The 22,027-nt window shown below is 34.6% G+C and overlaps 1 protein-coding gene across 5 annotated transcripts in view; it reads left to right on the top strand.

Annotated features, from left to right (window-relative positions):
- LOC149785261 (lamin-B2.L-like) overlaps positions 1-22,027 on the top strand; it is a 136,578-nt gene that overhangs the window by 17,222 nt on the left and 97,329 nt on the right. For 2 of the 5 annotated variants that reach the window (XM_089979113.1, XM_089979114.1), the window contains exon 1: positions 19,668-20,020. The exons of 1 other annotated variant lie outside the window; for it this stretch is intronic. In XM_089979113.1, the coding sequence (XP_089835239.1) occupies positions 19,971-20,020 (50 nt within the window). In that variant the 5' untranslated portion in view covers positions 19,668-19,970. Of the gene's footprint in view, positions 1-19,662; positions 20,021-22,027 lie in introns of those variants that run through there. 2 more of the 5 variants (XM_089979117.1, XM_089979116.1) reach the window with 2 other exon arrangements.

Here is a 22,027-nt window from a genome sequence, read left to right on the forward strand (position 1 = left end):
TGTAAATTATTATAATGAGTTAATACCACTTATAAGAAATTATCTCCCTTATCCATGCTGAGATTTTACTCTGGTTACTTCCCCTAATTGTTACACATCATTGTAGTGAGAGAAAGTACAATGGGAATCAGTTCATTTGCCAACTAGGTAAGCATTGGAATGCATGTCATTTAATCTTTTTTAGGTGGTATATGTTGTATGAAAGATCTAATGAAATTATTATGCTTTGTGAAGTATACATATATTAGTTACTTCAGCATAGGTCCTTTTCTTATATCACTGCATTTCAGCTATATCTGGTACTTTAGTTCATAGGTCCTTTTCCTGTGGCTCTGCAATTCAGCTATATCTGGTACTTTACTTCATAGGTCCTTTCCCTGTATCACTGCATTTCAGCTAAATTTGGTACTTTACTTCATAGGTCCTTTCCATGTATCACTGCATTTCAGTTAAATTTGGTACTTTACTTCATAAGCCCTTCACTATATCACTGCATTTCAGCTAAATTTGGTACTTTAATTCATAAGGGTTTTCCCTATATATCACTGCATTTCAGCTAAATTTGGTACTTTACTTTATAAGTCCTTTCCCAATATCACTTTTTTTCAACTAAATCTGGTACTTTAACTCATAATATTGTATATACTAGATTAGAAACTCAAGCCCAGCTGTGCACTGCACAGACCCAGATCTGCCATTTCATAATGCACCAGTTCATCTGAATCTTGCAGTTTGTTAGAAGCAATCAGCACAGCAAACAACATAGACCATGATCTGACCATTGACATATATTTATTTCTATAAGCACTATTCTCCATAACAAAAAGATACAGAATAGGCCTGAAGCAACCTTCGGCATGTTGTAGGTGGTGACTAATTGAGACAGACACATGATGATGCAGTAATTAGTGTGCTGGACTGGTGACCAAAAGTTTGAAAGTTTGAAATAAAAACAATTCAATTAGATTAGGCCTACTGTGTTGGATGACACTGGCACCATGTTTGTCTTTTAAAGATGTAATGGATTTTGAACCATTAAATATAAAAATGCTGATTATGGTAATAGCAGGTTACTGCATTTTTATAAGAAAATATTCACTCCTTTTTTCTGAGCAATGCTGCACTCCTAACTTGATGCAGAAACACTTGTTCCTATGCAGATGCAGTAACCTGTAATTACTGTGTTGTAAGAGGAGCAGCAGTATAATGAAGTACAACTTATAATTACTTTGTTGCTGTGTTATAAGAGGGGTCACAATATACTGAGGGACCATAATAGTTCTATGTTATAATATGGGCAGCAGTATACTGATGGACCACTATTACTGTGTTATAAGGGGTATAGCAGTATACTGATGGACCACTGTATTATTGTGTTATAAGAGGTATAGCAATACCCTGATGGAATACTGTATTACTGTGTTATAAGGGTATGGCAGTATACTAATGGACCACTGTAATTATTGTTATAAGAGGTATAGCAATATACTGATGAACCACTGTATTACTGTGTTACAAGAGGTGTAGCAATATACTGATGGACCATTGTATGACTGTTATAAGAGGTGTAGCAATATACTGATGGAATACTGTATGACTGTGTTATAAGAGGTATAGCAATATACTAATGGACAATTGTATGACTTATAAGAGGTGTAGCAATATACTGATGGAACACTGTATGACTGTTATAAGAAGTATAGCAATATACTAATGGACCACTGTATGACTGTTAAAAGAGGTACAGCAATATACTGATGGACCACTGTATGACTGTTATAAGAGGTGTAGCAATATACTGATGGAACACTGTATGACTGTGTTATAAGAGGTACAGCAATATACTGATGGGCCATTGTATGACTGTGTTATAAGAGGTATAGCAATATACTGATGGACCACTGTATGACTGTGTTAAAAAAGGTGTAGCAATATACTGATGGACCACTGTATGACTGTGTTATAAGGGGTGTAGCAGTATACTGATGGACCACTGTATTACTTTCACTTTTCTTTCAAATGGCAAGGTATGAACATTCAGTATTACCAAAGAAAGGCTAACAGTCTACAGATACATACTATATATACTTGCTTTTAAGTCGAGTCCAACAGACTGCTCCAGTGGCCTAAGTGGTTAGAGGGTCCACTTGGATGTGGAGGTCATGGGTTAGAACCCCTGCCAAGTACATGTATTAACAAAGACTTATAAAAATGGTGGTAACAGTTGCCTCGCTTAGTACTCAGCATTAAGAGGTTAGTGTTAGGACTGGTCGGCCTGGTGTCAGGATAATGTGACTGGGTGGGACATGATGCTGCATGTCTGTGGTATCTTGTCCCAGTACTAGACATCACTATAAACTGCCACACTGCAGATGTCATAGTGGTATAACTGGAAAATTATTAAAGCTATGTTAAAAATCCAAATCACACACACACAGACACACACACACACACACACACACACACAAGATGAATCCAACTGCAGACAATATAGATCCTGTTCTTTTGATGGATAAATATGCCAGCAGATCAGGGTCTGTGTTGCTTGTCCTTCTGATTACTCCTAACAAACCTCATAGACTCAGATCTGCTGGTGTATTATGCAACAGCAGATCTGGGTCTGTGCAGTTTGCAGTTGGACTTTACTTGCAAGCAAGTATATACAATATGCACACTAGGGTAAGGGTATTATCATGTTATTTTGACTCTCAATTACGTTAGTTGTCCTGATAATGACAAGAATTAAAGTAAACAAATTTAATTTTAAATCTTTACTTTAACCATGTCGTTAATAATGCCTCACTTGAAGCTGTCAATAAGACTAATTTTCAGGTTTCTCTTGCTTAGATAAGGATGTTTATACAAGTGGGTTTTCTTGGTGTTTCCAGATGTAGTTGCCCATACAGAATCCGCCAATTGAATCCTATAGGAAATCTGTAGAATCCTGCAAGATTCCTATAGGTCTCATGATCCAATAGTAGGGCATTCCTAGGAAAAGAAATTTTGATGATATATCCTTCCATTTACCTAGGCAACTAGTAAAGTGGCAAGTAGGAATTTAATAAGACCAGAACTAGACAAAAGGTTGCCATATATACTCATTTACAAGTCCAACTGTGAACGACATAGATTCTGATCTGTTATTTCATAATGTGCTGGCAGTTCAGGATCAATGTTGCTTGTTCTACTGATTTTTCTGAACAAACTGCACAGACCTATGGAGAGGGAGAAGGGTAGACCACCAGACATCATCCCTTGAATGTCAGCCATAAGAGTCTGAGACAAAACATGAGGAAGGAGTTTTACATCCTTACTTACATAGGCTAGAGACCAACTCCATGCAGATATAACGGAAGTATGGCAGAGTGGGGCCAAAGATTGTTTTATATTTAGGTGGAGAAATTCAGTCAGAACTTTAGCAGGATAACAGTAAACTTGTATTCCTTTAGAAATAATAGATGGATGGATTGGTTTGGTTTTTGTCAGGTTTAACGCCATTTTTCAGCACATGTTAAGCATTACATTATACCTTAAGGAAAAACCACCGACCCACACAAAGCTAACTGGCAAGTTTTTTCACATACTCAGGTTGATAGTGCTGAGAATTGAACTCTTACAGATGGATGTAAGATGTGTGAGTGATCTGTGTAGGTGGCTAGCACTTTAGACCAGTCATCCACGTGACAGGGGCCGCTGGAAATGCCATTTTGAGTTCTTACCATCTGGTAGAGTATTCACAGTCTCACATTTGTTTGTACCCCGTTACCAATTTTAAAAATAAAAAGCATAAAGAATATACAAAATGCACACAAAAATTTAGTAATTTCATTCATCATTTTATAATTTCTAACCTTATTGATCCCTAACACACATGCCTGGCACTAGGATGTGCGGGGCCCAAGGCAGCAAGCGATGAGCATGGGACCCCAAGCAAAAAAAATTGCATTGCATGTTAGCACAAGGCCCAAGATCGTTGCCTCATTCGCCTTGCCCTAGGGCCAGGCCTGCCTAACACTGAAAACTTACTGGCATTTCTAACCAAACAGAAGGTTTCAATGTAATTTTACAAGCAAACAGACTGCTCACTGTCTTTTTCTTAGATCTAGAACAGTCCTTTCAGTAAAAACTGTTGTCTGCATCCAATATTTGAATGTCTAGTTTTAATATTTCTAAAACAAAGATTAGAATAAATCATAAGGAGAATCCATTGTATACATCTGCTCAAAGAGATGGAACTCCAAAATTCAAGAAATTATTGAGATTATCAAAGATTGAACTACATCACATCAGTTGCTTAAAAAGATAAACTCACCCAAACAAATGTGTTGACCATGTTACTAAAGAAATTTGCATTTGATTTGAAATTCTAACATTAGTTAACCATGTTTGTGAACCCCAGGCTACAATCAAGTAATTAGAACTTATAAATTTATGACATTAAATAGACTAAGTTTTGTGCATTTTTTTTATTAATATCCTTGATGCTTTATTAATAGGGGAGTACATACAAATGGGAGGGTGTGCAAATACTATATCAAGGATCATTTTGACAAGTACTAGTTAGATTTAGTCTCCATTGATCTGCTACTTTTTGAAAAGATAGCTGGAAATCATTCAGAGCCTATCTGAGGTCAAGGTGAAGAAAGCAATAACCAAACTATATCCAGCAACAAGGATCCAGACCACATCTGAAATGACTATACTACTACTACTGACTGCTCCGGTGTCCTTAGTGGTTAGAGCATCTGCCTTGGGTGTGGGAGGTCATGAGTTTGAACCCCAGCTGAGTCATACCAAAGACCTATAAAAATGGTACTTGTAGCTACCTCGCCAGGCGCTCAGCATTAAGATGTTAGTGTTTGGACTGATCATCCTGGTGTCAGGATAATGTAACTAGGTGGGGCATGATGCTACATGTCTGTGGCATGATGCTCCAAGTGCTAGACATCACTATAAACTGCCACACTGCAGACATCGTAGCGATATGACTGAAAAATTATTAAAGATATATAAAAATCCAACTCACACACACAGACACACACACACACTACTACTACTATAACTACTAGTACTACTATTATTATTAATAATAATAATAATAATAATAATGACTTTATTTAAAAGAGATGCTCATTTGGACAAAAGACCAATCTTCCTTGAAGCCCCCTTCAATGACATACAATTTTTATTAGTTGTGGTGTCATTTAGGAGAACATCAAAAAACCAGGTAATTGATCAACTACAAGTATAAAATATGAATAAGGCATTAAAGATGAGTCAAAACAGCATTCATACAAAGATCAGCAGTGAACTTGTGTAAGACATTATGCCATTAATATGATAACAGTTCTTAAATTTTTTAAACATTTTGGGACTTTAATTTCTGGTCTGCATTGGGGATATGTGTTTTACACAAATCTAGTCAGTCTTTAACCGGTATTATGCTGCATTCAGACAAATGGATACACAAAATCAGCACAAATGTTCAAGTCACAGAAATGTAGTTTTGCTCCTGCTGCAAACGTTGGATTAATCCATCAAACTTCTGAAGGACCTGCCATAAAATGTGCCATTAAGAAAGGTTGCAGCAACGGCTTTGTATATTCAGAGGAACAAGAAAAAGATTTAAATCAGTTTGTGTAGGACCTATCTTGAAAGACCACCCCTTCTGCCAAAAATAATGGTCTGTAAAGACACATTGTCTTTCATGACAGGTCATTATACTACATGATCGATAAAGCTGTGTTTTGGTGAATCTGTCCTCTCAAGACAGGTTTTAGTGTATCTCCAAACTGTTATTTCTGCAATAAATCTGCAAATGCATGTATAATTTCTGCTAATTGAAAATCTACATGCATGGTCAGCTTAACAAAGCTGGATAGATAATTAGTGAAATTAGACTGTATATTCACTTATGTTTTGGAAATGTGTCTCCCTTCCAAGTGCCAGTCTGCATTGTTAACATGTAACAGGATGTGTCATTTATTGTGGGGTTGCTATTTGACTGCATTGTCAATATGTAACAGGGACTGTCACTTACTAAGGGTTGCAATTTGAATATATTGTCAACATGTAACAGGGACTGTCAGTTACTGAGGGGTTGCTATTTGAATACACTGATAGTCTGAAAAGAGTAAACGGAAAATTACAGCACTGTAAACCAAGCTTGGTCTATTTGTGATGTATCCATGAAGTCTGGATTTAGGGGATTAGGTGATCATTAGAATTCATTCCATTAACTCAAAATGCAAGTGATGACTTTGATTCAGAACCCTTGACTGGTATATATGGATTTAGTTGTCAAATGTGTATGTACACTTACATACAAATGTATTATACCATGTCAGTCAGTCTGATTATATGATATTATCCTTGGATATGATAAGAACAGAAATCCATTCCACAGATTAGGTTCATTCAGTATATACGGTGAACCCAAAAGAAAAAGTTGAACAAGGCTTGAGTGAAACATGAAACATTGAATATTCAATGCTTTCTATATATAAAGTATATGATACACATATAAAATATGGGATATACAGATAAAGTATGGGATACACAGATACAGTATGGGATACACAGATAAAATATGGGATATACAGATAAAATGTGTGTTTGATTAGGATTTTTAACATAGCTTTAACAATTTTTCAGTCATATCGTTACGATGTCTGCACTGTGGCAGTTTACAGTGATGTCTAGCACTGGGGCATCATGCCACAGTCATGTAGCATGATGTCCCACCCAGTCACATTATCCTGACACCAGGCCGACCAGTCCTAATGCTAACCTCTTAATGCTGAGCGCCTAGCAAGGTAGCTGTTAGTACCATTTTTGTAAGTCTTTGGTATGACTTGGCCAGGGTTTGAACCCACAACCTCCTGCTTCCAAGGCAGCCACTCTAACCACTAGGCCAATGGAGCGGTCACAGATAAAATATGGGATATACAAATAAAATGTGGGATATACAAATAAAATATGGGATACACAGATAAAATATGGGATATACAAATAAAATATGGGATATACAAATAAAATATGGGATATACAAATAAAATATGGGATACACAAATGTCAACAATAAACTTGTCAAAAGGTCAGACATGTAATTTTCTCCCTATTTTATATATTACACTTAATGAACAGTTGAATTTTAACTTAATTGTCACAATTATTCCATTTTGTATTTCATTACTATATATATATATATATATATATCATTTGCAGTTGTTAGAAGCCATTTCACAATCACAAATAAATTTGAGTTGTATATGTTTACCAGAGATTCCAATAAAATAGTACATATGCAGTCTAATCTGATCATTTGAACTTCTTTATTCCTTTCTCTGACAAATGAGACATATGCAGTCTGATCTGATCATTTGAACTTCTTTAATCCTTTCTCTGACAAATGAGACATATGCAGTCTAATCTGATCATTTGAACTTCTTTATTCCTTTCTCTGACAAATGAGACATACACAGTCTGATCTGATCCTTTGATCTTCTTTATTCCTTTCTCTGACAAATGAGACATATGCAGTCTGATCTGATCATTTGAACTTCTTTATTCCTTTCTCTGACAAATGAGACATACAGTCTAATCTGATCATTTGAACTTCTTTATTCCTTTCTCTGACAAATGAGAGGAATGTTGAGACACATAATGGATAAAATTCTGGTCTTTATTTTGCAATCATATACCACTGTCTAAGATACCCAGACAACACTAAAGTACTTTAGATGTCTTTACGAGTTTCCCAGCTTGGTTAGCTCTTAAATACGTGTGGAATGTGTAACATCAAACCTTGATGCAGTATAGAGAATTGGGCTTGACATCCTACCCATTATTATATGTTTGATATATAGAATTATTCTGTGTAATTAATGTGTAATTAAAGCTAGAGGAAACTGGCCTGTTGAAAACAAATATTGACATAACATATTGACATGGAAGGTACCATATACCTCCACATTATATCCATTCTTTGAGTGCAAAATAGGACCTAGACTGTCTTTAGATATGCACACTATAAGGCAGAACATGTCATATTATGATGTTTATCCGTCTGTCTGTCCATATGCCCTTCTGTCTGGTTCCAATTTCATTTTTGGAAGTAAATAAGTTTTTCACCATCTAAAAATACCAGATATAGTTACTTTTAAGTTGAGTCAAACTGCAAACAGCAAAGATCATGATCTGCCATGGCATAATGTGCCTGAAGATCAGGGTTTATGCTTTTTGTTTTACTGATTACTTCTAATAAACTGCACAGACCCAAATATGCCTGCGCATTATGCGATGACAGTTTGGAGTTGGACTCTTCTTATAAGTAAGTATAATATGTACTGAATATTGTATGTAGACTGCATTTTGGGCAAGCAAGAAAAATATCCACTTCAGGCTCAAACGGTGAAAGGTCAGGGTCATATGAACTGATAGAAAGAAAACTGCTTATAAAATTGACTTGTATGTCTAAAAACCTTGACAAATCTTGAAAATGACTGGGATATTGAGATGAAGAAAACATCTTTTGATTAGGGGTTCAGTAGGTCAAGGTTGTTGTGACTACATAAGAAAAAAGGGTCATTCACAATAACTATAGCTCTGCATCATAGCGCTGGACAAAACTTTGTGGATGGCTTGCATATGAAGCAAAAAAAAAGCCTTTTGATGTCAGGTCAAAAGGTGGTTTCCAATTCAGCAGAAAATTCAGCCCCAGAAGGGATTGCCCTAGAAGATTCTCACCCATCAGTATCATTCAGTTGCAGATAGCATAGACTGGTACTTTATGTGATCTGATATCTATGAGGTTGTTAGGACTAATGAGGAGAACAAACATCAGAGACCCAGTCTGCCAGCATGTCAAAGCACAGGTATATCCAAGTCTGTGCTTTTTGTAGTTTGATTTGATTTTTGTATTCTTGTATATATGGTACATATACATTGTACTGTTTATTTTTACATTTGTGTTCCAAAACTTTATTTGCAGTTTTGAAAAAAATATTTTCATATTTTAAACTTTGTTTTTAATCCACACATTATTGTGGTAATGTGCTGCATGCATACGTACATACGTACGTACCTACATACATACGTACATACATACAAACATACATACATGTTGTTTTTGTTGTAGGGTTTAACCATTTTCCAGCACACGATAGTCTATACATGGCGGCCAGTATTAATGGTGAAGGAAGAACCCAGGAAATCCCCGGAAAGAACCACCAACCCATGAGAAGCTACTGGCAAGCTTTCTCACATATCCACATTGACTGAATCCGAGACTCAAACCCATGCAGACAGAGGTGAGATGGCAGTGATCCGTAACGGAGAACGCTTTAGACCACTCAGCCTGGACTCGGGGCCCCGACATACATAGATACATACATACATACATACATACATACATACATACATACATACATACATACATACATACATACATACATACATACATATGTGCAAATTTTTACATGACATCTGATTATTTTCAAAACACTTTTCATGGCGTGAAAATTGTTAATACCTATGAAATAATATCCACACCAACCTTTAAGTGCCTTCTCCAATATTAGAACTGTTAAGGGTTTGGGTTTTTTGAGGCAAAACCATGGAACAATCAAGAATTTAAAAAAAAAATAAAGTCAACAATTACATAAGCAGCCAACTATGTGATTCTCTCTGTCTCTCTCTGTATTTTTGTATTTAAAAAATTATGTGTATCATGGTATACCTTCTTAAAATTCCTTTATTTATTATTATCATCACCACTACTACTACTATTACTATGGTGTCTACAGCTTTTACTATTGCTACTACTCCTACAACAATCATTATTATTATTATTATTATTATTATTATTGGGCTTGTACATATATTGTATACCGCTGTGTTTAATGGTATATATAGGAAATTGGGTGAGTGTAGTTTAAACCATTTGCACAGTTAAATGTTAATTCCATGTTTGTTGTACAGGTATCCAAGGGGTGAACTTACTACAGTCAAGTATGTTGAGAAATTGCATTGACAACCAGGCGACAGTTAATCATAGTATAATTCTCAGTTGATATCCAAGGTGGTATCAGTTGATGGTAATCTGTTAGTTTCACTAATAGGATTATTTATTATGGGACATAACATGAACTGTGTTGATCTGTATGATGTGTTGGAATTAGGAATACAACTAGCATCTTGTGGAAAGTATTTTTAAAAGTTGTTTTGGGTTGTGTTTTTTTTTTTTCATTCTTAGGAGTGCTGGTCAGTTTTATGCTACAGTGAAAGTTGTGATTTCATTTAAAAGTTTGATTGCTTTGTATTCAAACCATTATATAATGGAAAGCATTATGACAGCAAAAGTGTTTAGATTCATTTTGAAATAATACACAGAGATCAGACTGGTTTCTTGTATGAGCATTTCCAGATTTGCTATTAGATTGAGTTTGATTACACTCGTGTTGAAGTATGTTCATTGTTCAAATTAACGTGAGCTTTCTCTGGTTACACATTTTACAGTGATCCTCACTTAGAAGAGGACTATTGAAGCTGTGTTATGCGTTGTTTCCTATGTTCGTAAAAATAAGACATTTTCATTTCTGTAGCTGTTGTCTATGTGGTTTATTTAAATATCTGATATTTGTAAATGAGATTGTTTGTGTGGGAGGGGGTTAAATTGTAAAAAATAATATTATAAAAATGCAAACATTGACAGTTTTAAAATTCTTATTATTGCTAATGGAATATTTCAGCACAATGTTACTGGTAACAATCAACAAGATAATGGTAGCTCTTAATATTTATATTGACAAAGAATTGAACATGATTATGGTGTTCATAGAAATTGTACTGTGGGACACATTGGAGTTACCACATATACTCACTTACAAGTCAAATTCAACCGCAAAAATGACATAGGCCCTGATCTGCCATCAAATAATTCACCATTGAGATCAGGGTCTATGTTGTTTTTAATCTACTGATTACTTCTTACAAAATACTCAGACACAGATCTGATGGCAGATCTGGATCTGTGCAGTTTGCAGCTGGATTTGACTTATAAGTGAGCATATACAGTACACATGAGTAATTTGTATACTTTATACTTACCGATATTAATGCTTACTCAGACATACATTGTTACAGATGTGAAAATGAGAAAACTTTAAACAAACTGATGCTTACTCAGACATACATTGTTACAGATGTGAAAATGTGAAAACTTTAAACAAACTGATGCTTACTCATATTGTTACAGATGTGAAAATGTGAAAACTTTAAACAAACTGATGCTTACTCAGGCATGCATTGTTACAGATGTTGTTGTTGTTGTAGGGTTTAACGCCATTTTTCAGCACACGATAGGCTATACATGGCGGCCAGTATTAATGGTGGAGGAAGAAACCAGGAAATCCCCGGAAAGAACCACCAACCCTCGAGAAGCTACTGGCAAGCTTTCTCACGTACCCACATTGGCTGAATCTGAGACTCGAACCCACGCAGACAGAGGTGAGATGGCAGTGATCCATAACGGAGAGCGTGTTAGACCACTTGGCCACTCGGGGCCCCTGTTACAGATGTGAATATGTAAAAACTTTAAACAAACTGATGTTTGCTCAGACATACATTGTTACAGATGTGAAAATGTGAAAACGTTAAAGTTTACTGGCATGAGAAAACTTTAAGCATACTGATGCTTAGAATATTAAAGTGACATAATTAAGTTACAGACTGGTATATACTTACTTGTAATCTAGTCCGACTGCAAAAAACATAGATGCTGATACTACATTGCATAATGTGTTGGCAGATCAGGGTCAGTGTTGATTGTTCTGCTGATTACTCCAAGCAAACTGCATATGTTTAAATCTGCTGGCAGATTATGCAATGGTAGATCTTGGTTTGTGCAGTCTGAAGTCGAATCTGATCTATATGCAAGTAAATATGGTACAGTTAAACCTATCTTGAAAGACCACTGCTATGAAAGACCACCTGTCTTGAAAGACCATGTCATCAGACACAGATTATTGGTTATATAGTGTTATCACCTGTAATGAGAGACCACCTGTCTTGAGAGACCATATTTTTGTGGCAGAAGGGTGGTCTTTCGAGACAGGTTCTGTGGTAGCTTTTTTCCTCTGCAGATTTAATTAATGGATTGATTTTTGAAGAAGTTTCATTTGTTGTTTATAAGATACTGTGTTTTCCATGCAGTTATTACAGACTTTTGTTTCATTGACTAATGCATGTATTTAGTACTGTAGGGATCAAACGTGCAAGTAAATCATGTTAAGTTGATTGTTTGCTTTTTAGTGGAACTTTTAGCAAATTATTGGCTATATCATGGCAACAAAATAGTAGTTTAGACGTATCTTTCATGAGGACACACCAAGTACGCTGAACCAGGTGACCATTGACTTACTAGTCTGAGACTTTCCCAATTGAGCCAGCAGAGATCCCAGTGTACTTCTACATTAACAGCTAGTAGATACTCATTGGTTCAATTACTGGTTGTTAGCATTTATTCAGTGTTAGAAAAAATGAACTTCATGTCAAAATTAATGAACATGTTTTCAACTTATCCACATCACTCACAATATTTTTAATTATTTGAGTTATCTTTTCCTGTAATATCAGTTTATTGACTAGCCATTATGGCAAATTTTATTTAATTCACTAGTAATTTTAGGTTCATTTTAATTTAAACATATAGTTTTGTCCTTATGTTCAGTGCTCAAAATATATGAAAATAAAATGAATGAAATAAAACTAATGAGTTTAAATGAAAAAACAAATGCAACAAACAAACAAAAGCTTGTAAAAACCATAAGGTCTTTTATTTTAGACAATAGTAAGAAATGTCAAACCAGTTTTTTTAAACCACTTTAATTTGCATAATATTATGAAAAAAATTGGTCATTTATAAATTGTTATTATTTGTTAATTGAATACATATATTAATTCATTCCAAATGAATTATCTGAATGAAAGGTATTATAGACATTTATATGCTATACATTTTTATAATTACTTAATTTTAACTTTTTATAATTACTTAATTTTAACTTTTTATAATTACTAAATTTATGCCAGAATGAAATATTATCTTTCAAAAATGATTTTATCAAAGCAGTTCTTGGCAGTTTGTAATTCATACGATCCTGGCAAAATTCAGTATGTTAAAGTTGTCCTTGCAGATGGTTATTCTTCAATTTAGGAAAGCAAATAAAGTCTACTCTGGTCCTAGAAGGTAGGACCATAATGTGTCCAACATACAGCGTAGAAGTGCAGTGTTCAAATAGCTGTTGCTTTAATGTGTGGAAATAACTTTCTTGTTATAAGCTTAAAAATGTGAATAGTGTATTGAAATATAGTTGACAATGTCTTCAAACAAGAACTCAATTATAAATTTTCACAATCCAAAATGAAGCTAAATAAGTTTGATCTTCCATTACAGACAGTGTTAAGATGAATTTTTGGCTAAATTTGGCAGTAGTTCAAGTCACACACTTCATTCATTACAACATTTTCATGAAATACTATACCAAATGACATAAAAATCAAGAATATCAGCATGTCCTGTTTTGTGTGTGCATCACCTTGTGAAGGGAAATAACCTTTTGTGGCTGATAAGTTGATACAAAGAAACATTTTGCCTGACAAAATTCCTTGGTCTTGGCTAATTATCCCAGATAGAAAATTTCATGGATTTGTTATTTATGTAAACATGTCCCCATCTGGATCTGTCAGATATAAGATTGAGGGGATCAGTTTTACCCTTTAAATCTGAGCTAGAAGTTCAGACATGTTAGCTAGAAGTTCAGATTTGTGCACTTGACTTGTGAGCTTGAGGTTCAGACTGGGAGTTCAAGGTTCAGATTTGTTGTTATTGTTGTAGGGTTTAACGCCATTTTTCAGCACATGATAGGCTATACATGGTGATCTTTATCAATGGTGGAGGAAGAACTAGGGAAAAGCCCGGAAAGGACCACTGACCCACGAGAAGCTACTGGCAAGCTTTCTCAAATACCCACATTGGCCAAACCCAGTGGCGTCACTAGGGGGGTACGGACTGCACCGGGTGACACCATCTCAGAGGGGTGACACCAAAATGAAAAATTGCAAATTTTACAGAGCACACACTGCTCAGTCTAGTCGGATTTCATAAGCGGATAACCGATCATAGTTAAGTACATGACTAGCAGGCACAGCAGTGGCGTCGCTAGGGGGATGCGGGGGGTGCGGACTGCACCGGGTAACACCATCAGAGGGGGTGGCACCAAAATGACATTACTAAGGATTCTGTATAGTCTGTTACGGAAGGAGGACCATGGGGGTGACACCATGAGCTACCGCACTGGGTAACACCAACCCGAGTGATGCCACTGGCCGAACCTGAGACTCAAACCCACACAGACAGAGGTGAGATGGCAATGATCCATAATGGTGAATGCTTTAGACCACTCGGCCACTCAGGGCCTCAGGTTCAGACTTGTTATTATTTGACTGGATTTGTTCAGAGATCTGTACTTCACATGTTTTATGTGGTTTCAATGTGTTTGCCTTTCTTTGGAGATGCTGAATGCTATTATAATTATATTATTATTATTGTTACAATAAAACCTCACATGAAAGATTACTGCTTTGGGAGACTACCTGTCCTAATAGACCTGGCAGAGATAAGCCCCATCATCCTAAAACATTTACTCAACATTTTGAGTTATAAATATTACTCCAAATTTGGAAAATTTACTCAAAATGTACCCAAAAAAACAGCCATTTGATTGGTCAGAATCGCTTTAGTAAGATTTTGAATTGATTAAAAGTTGTATGACAGAGGGGGCAGATTCTTAATGCACAAATCAAATTTTCATATACTGTAGTGTAAAGGCCTCTGTGTCTTGAGAGACCATTTTTGATAGAGGTAGGGGTGGTTAGTCAAGACAGGTTTTTAAAACTTATTATTTTTAAAGTTGGGTGTTGTCAGAATCTGTTTACTGTGATATATAATGATACAGGACAGTGTATTGCCATACTTAGTTAATATATTGGGAACATTTGTAGAAGGTACAAAATAATGTAATAAAGAGTGAACAGGAAGTCAAAGCTTCATATGAACTCTTAGTTAGTTTTTGTCTCTTTACGAAAATAATTATTGGAAAATATCCTTACATGTGTGGAAGTTTAAATGTATCATTTTGTCCTTATGTGAAAATAAAATAAAATCAAATAAAACTAACAAGTTTAAATGAAAAGACAAATGCAACAAACAAACAAAAACTTGATATTCTTACATATGTGGGAGTTTCCATACATGTTTGGGAGTTTCCATACATGTATGGAAGTCTGAGTAAAAGAGATATCCTTACATGTGGGAGTTTCCATACATGTATGGAAGTCTGAGTACATGAGATATCCTAACATGTGTGGGAGTTTCCATACATGTATGGGAGTCTGAGTACATGAGATATCCTTACATGTGTGGGAGTTTGAGCTATTAGGCTTCTGTTTAATTTGGATCTTCTAAACTCTCTGCATCGCCAGCTAGGATGGTATAGTGTTAGAGATTATGGGCAGTCAAGTTCATCATCCCACCCACAAACTTCACCTCTTGTTTTCATTACAAGCAGATGGCAACGTTATTGATTAATTTTTCACCTTTCTTGGAAAATTTTAACCAGATCTGCTGCCTGATGAATTAGTTTGCTTTTACATTTGCCACCAGCTTATGCATGACTTCATGCTCCATGTCAGTCATGTTTTTATCACTGCTGTGCAACAGACTAGATATAAAATGCATTTCAACCATTTTCTTGGCAGACACATCTTCTAGAATGTCTCTAATTTTTTGTTTTTCTGAGGAAAAAAACCCAAAGAGACAAAACATTCAAACAAAACAATGAAGGCCAAGGTAGAATTTTTTTTTAATATCATTTACAGAAATACCACAAAAACTGGTTCATTGGCTTGTACATGCACATGTGATGATATGATCTATACTGCAAAATACTAGTATATCAGGAAAAGTATAAACCCATTATTATTATTATTATTATTATTATTATTATTATTATTATTATTATTATTGATATTATTATTATTATTATTATTATTATACTGAATAATACAAGACCAAAGAATATGCCACAACAGATTATGCCATGACAGAAGATGTTATGACAGATGATGCCTTGACAGAATATTTCATGACAGATAATACAGTGATGTATTATGCAATAAAATATATACCATGAGAGATTATGACATGACAGATCATGGTCTGCACTTAAGTATTGGGAATCAATTGAAGTCTAAACATCGGTGATTGGTTTGTCATAATAGATCAACCATCAGTTTTAATCATTTGGATATATTTTTGATATTTCTTCATGGATAGTGTTATTGTTGCATATTAATAGTAACAGTGCTTGTTAATCCTGTAAAGTCAATTTGTCATCAAGATGATGATTGCGCTTGAGTTGCGCTAAGTAACAAAAGAATGTATAATAACTCAGAACAATTATTCACATATTTGACTTTTGGAATGTATCATACCTGAAGGTCAAATGCTTAAAACAGAAGTATTTTAATTGTTTGTGTTCTATTATGGAATATAATAATCAAGCAAATTTTGTTAATTAGGTGTTAGTTCTGACCATTCTGTACTTATTTTTATTAATCATCACACCACTTAAAAGTTTATATTGTTTGTAACTATTATGTGCATCATGCTTAGAAAAATACTTATTTGCCTGATTACAATTAGCTTGCAGAAAAATAGTTTAAAGTTCTTGTTATAAAAATTTGCAGCTGATTTTTATTTAACTTTATCATGTCCAAACATAATGTCACTTGGAAATTGACTGATATATCTACCTGCACTTCATACTCACATAAGTCAAGTCCATCTGCAAACTGCACAGACCCAGATCTGCATAATGCACTGGCAGATCAGGGTTTATACAGTTTGTTAGGGGTAATCAGTAAATTAAATAAGATAAACCCAGCTTTGTTGGTACAGTTCTGTATTTTATATAATCTTGCTGATAGGCATGTAGGATGGAGTAAACAAACATTCAGCTTTAATTTAAAAGAGCAAAATTCAACTCAAGAAAATTTGATGACATAAATCATTTGAAGGGCTTATTTACAGCATTTAATACTGTACATGCTTACCAGTAACACATATGCTATTGTGTAAGGCTGAATATTGCTTACACTATAGGGTATTGTTCCACTAATGACTCAGTCTGGTTTTCATTTCATGTCTTTGTTAGAACATGTACCTATCACCAGTCTAACCTGATTGAAAACACAGCTGTATCAGTTCTTAGTTACCATGGAGAAAGATGGTATCCTTACTTTCATTGATTTCAAATTATGGTTAGATGATCTATCATATTGATTAATTAATTTACAATGGATGACTGTATCTCCATTGAATTTTGATCATCTTTCATGTAAGAGTAGGATGGTCTCCATCATTAGGGTGGATGTTTTTTGTCATTAGCATTAAGGTAGTTACATTTTTAAATTTAGGTGATGTCTTTCAAGGACACAGGTGCTCTAGTGGTTCACAGGGTGTATCAAGAGATATCTCACTGATGTAAGATACATGATGAAACAGGGTGGGATGCTAGTCCATTAAATGTTAACAGGCAAAACAGATGATGTTAACAGTTTAAAAGTAGGTTTAATAACTGGAACAAGTGAGGTTGAGTGATTTTCTCAAGAATATCATTGTAGTGATTACAGTGGGACTTAAACCTATGATACCTCAGTCCTGAAGTTTGTTGTTGTTGTATGGTTTAACGCCATTTTCAGCACACGATAGGCTATATATGGCAGCCAGTATTAATGGTGGAGGAAGAAACCGGGAAATCCCCGGAAAGAACCACCAACCCTCGTGAAGCTACTGGCAAGTTTTCTCACATACCCACATTGGCCGAATCCGAGACTCGAACCTACGCAGACAGAGGTGAGATGGCAGTGATCCGTAATGGAGAGCGCTTTAGACCACTCGGCCACTTGGCCACAAGGCCATCCAATCATTGTAACAACTTTGAGCGGTGATATTAAAAATATAATCAAGAACAACTCCTGCAGGTAAGGTTTAGGTGAAGCCACTGGAAATTATTTAAATTGCTACCATTTAAGTCCTCATAAAGTCAAGGTAAAAGTAATATTTTTCATTTCCTTGCAAAAATATCTTTAATGAGATGATGGCAAAACATCATTTTTTTGGCTCTAACACTGAATAATAATGAACAAAAACAAAATTGTACACAAAAGTCAAGAAAAGAGGATAATCGAGCTTGGGTCCATAATATTAGGCAGATGAGATAAATGCAAGGGTGCTGTGTTGATGATATCTGGCATTAATATTAGTAAGAGTTTGTAAGAGGTACCTGCCTTCTTTCATTCCTTATCCATATGTCAGATTTATTCTCAGATACACGTATTCAGACATAAATTCCTCACTACATTGTTAGAGTTTCAAAGGCCTGTAAATAGTGTGAACAAGAAAGAACACTCCTGTCACAATTAGTTTAAAATCAGTTTCAGACGGAGTGCAGATAGGAATATTATTAAGAAAATATTAGAACCATGAAATGATGACTCTTGCAAACTCAGAAAATCATGAGATCATTTTGAATGATAGAAGGTCCACTTGCCTTATATATATAATACAAAACATTGCAAAAGTTGTAAAAACAAACAGGACTCAGCCTTTAGGGCAAGGTGAGCAAGGCAAGTGCCTCAGGCCCCATGTTCCAAATAATACAAAAACATTAGGGATACTAAAGTAACTCCACCGGCCACTCTGACCCTGCTACCAGCATATGGCACCTTGGGCCTTGCAAACTATAAGGTTGAGCTTGAAAACAAAGAGCTTTTTTGAAATTAAAGGACCACGAAGAAAACGAGAGGTTAAATAGCTCTTAATGCTGACTGTAATACATGAAGCAGAAGAAGTGCCATATTTTGGTCTCATTCAAAACTTAATTCAATCTAAATTTATCTGTAACTCAGTTATACTTTTTTTATAAATTAACAATGGTCTATATGTATGAGATTCCTGGGGACGAAAAAAATTTAGATCCCAAAGCATGAGATAGAGGGAGTATATATATACTTTCATCATGTACTTTACCATCCCCATCTCATCTAAATGACATTCAGTACATTAACTTACTCTAATGACTACTGATCAGCTATAATTTTTGGTTCAATTTTGTATCACTTGTGAGTTTTCCAAGGATGGAGACAAGAAAATGTTCTACACAATGACTGAGCAAGTTATTCTAGTGATGCCAGGTATTTGAATGATTAGTGTTGGGGTTATCAATCTTTTAGTGTAATCTGATTTTTCATTATGCAGTACATTCAGGATTTAGATATTATAGGTTTGAGCTATGCCTGTGACAGTGCCATCTATCTGTTTGTTGGTTCATAATATTATTTCACACTTTAGTATAATAGAGGTACTGCTCTTCAGGTATCAACCAGTTTATGATCCTATATTTAACCAGGTCTGAGTCTTTTGCTAACTGTTGTGATAACATCTGTTAGAAAACAATTGTTTCTTGGTTTGCAGAAACATCAGTTGGTTGCAACTGTTGCTTTGTGACAGAGTCCACTGGCTTCATTATGAAATATTGATTGATTTGAGAGATTGCAGTTTTCAATTGATTTTTAAGTTTGGTTGACAAAGGAGAAGTTTGTATTCAGAAATTTGAATTACATTTGCTTGGATATTATCTCAGCGTGTGGTGATAAGATTTTGTTTCCATCAGTTTATACAGAAAAGAGATCAGTGCCTTTATTTCTGCTGAATCAACAACATTATACATGCATTTGGATACCGCTCAGCATGAATAATAAGTGTTGTTAATTCCTTCAACATTTTTGTGAATTGCAAAGATCCAGTTCTATGGACAGCTTTTAAAGGGTAGTAGCTTTTGAAGATCATGCTGGAGAGAGAGAAAAGTGCTGAGCTGAAAGCAAAAAAGACTGTCAGGTATGGTAATTTTTATCAAATATTTTCCAGAAAAAAGAACCAAATTTACTCTCTTTTCTGTGTATGTCTTTATTAATTCCATATTATGTTATTTACATATCATGCAGATGCAGATGTAATTAGTGTAAATCTCACTGTGTTGTAACATAATCTGATGGCAGATTAGGGTCTACACCATGTTTTGCTTATGATTTTGGGCAAACGGGTTAGACCTTAACCTTCCAGTGCAACATTAGATCTGTGTCTAAGATGTGGGCAGTTGTTTACTGGTTTTACATGGACAGATAGGTTAGATTTATTGAAGTCCATATATGGTAGATATTTTAAAGTCTACTTATGGTAGATATATTGAAGTCCATTTATGGTAGATATTTTAAAGACTACTTATGGTAGATATATTGAAGTCCATTTATGGTAGATATTTTAAAGTCTACTTATGGTAGACATATTGAAGTCCATTTATGGTAGATATTTTAAAGTCTACTTATGGTAGACATATTGAAGTCCATTTATGGTAGATATTTTAAAGTCTACTTATGGTAGATATATTGAAGTCCATTTATGGTAGATATTTTAAAGTCTACTTATGGTAGATACATTGAAGTCCATTTATGGTAGATATTTTAAAGTCTACTTATGGTAGATACATTGAAGTCCATTTATGGTAGATATTTTAAAGTCTACTTATGGTAGATACATTGAAGTCCATTTATGGTAGATATTTTAAAGACTACTTATGGTAGATATATTGAAGTCCATTTATGGTAGATATTTTAAAGTCTACTTATGGTAGATACAATGAAGTCCATTTATGGTAGATATTTTAAAGACTACTTATGGTAGATATATTGAAGTCCATTTATGGTAGATATTTTAAAGTCTACTTATGGTAGATACATTGAAGTCCATTTATGGTAGATATTTTAAAGTCTACTTATGGTAGATACGATGAAGTCCATTTATGGTAGATATTTTAAAGACTACTTATGGTAGATATATTGAAGTCCATTTATGGTAGATATTTTAAAGTCTACTTATGGTAGACATATTGAAGTCCATATATGGTAGATATTTTAAAGTCTACTTATGGTAGATATATTGAAGTCCATTTATGGTAGATATTTTAAAGTCTACTTATGGTAGATATATTGAAGTCCATTTATGGTAGATATTTTAAAGTCTACTTATGGTAGATACATTGAAGTCCATTTATGGTAGATATTTTAAAGTCTACTTATGGTAGATACATTGAAGTCCATTTATGGTAGATATTTTCAAGTCTACTTATGGTAGATACATTGAAGTCCATTTATGGTAGATATTTTAAAGTCTACTTATGGTAGATACGATGAAGTCCATTTATGGTAGATATTTTAAAGTCTACTTATGGTAGATATATTGAAGTAGTCTACTTATGGTAGACATATTGAAGTCCATTTATGGTAGATATTTTCAAGTCTACTTATGGTAGATACATTGAAGTCCATTTATGGTAGATATTTTAAAGTCTACTTACATTGAAGTAAAATTAAGGTATATATAGTGAAGTCTACTTCTTCAATTGGCTTGTTCAATTACCTGGTAAAGTTTTTAGCTGGGAAATGTTGCAAAACAAACTCGGTAACAGCAACAGTTTATTTTTCATTGGCCTTGAATTTAGGTATGACAGTTAGTGTTTACATTCTTAATTAAAATTTTTTTTAATCAAAAGGTTTGAACTTAATTTGGTATGTATTGATTGTCAAAATTTTACAGTGTTATTTTGCATGACTTTAGTTATTTCAATACAAAATTATGAACAAAAGTTGATGCTGTTGATACACTTTTTCAGTTATGCATTTTTGTACAAAGTTTTCCATATGCCTATTTATAGGTCAGTGTGGCTTCCATTGTAAGCTTCAATAAATTTGGCTACTTTATGCACTGTTTGTGGTAGTTATGACACTTGATGCATGAAAATTCTATACATATATGTGTTATGTCATCATCCTATATATTTGTTAGTAG

Source organism: Sinohyriopsis cumingii, chromosome 13 (assembly GCF_028554795.1).
Source record: "Sinohyriopsis cumingii isolate HCF-2022 chromosome 13, ASM2855479v2, whole genome shotgun sequence".
Classification (NCBI taxonomy): Eukaryota; Metazoa; Mollusca; class Bivalvia; order Unionida; family Unionidae; genus Sinohyriopsis; species Sinohyriopsis cumingii.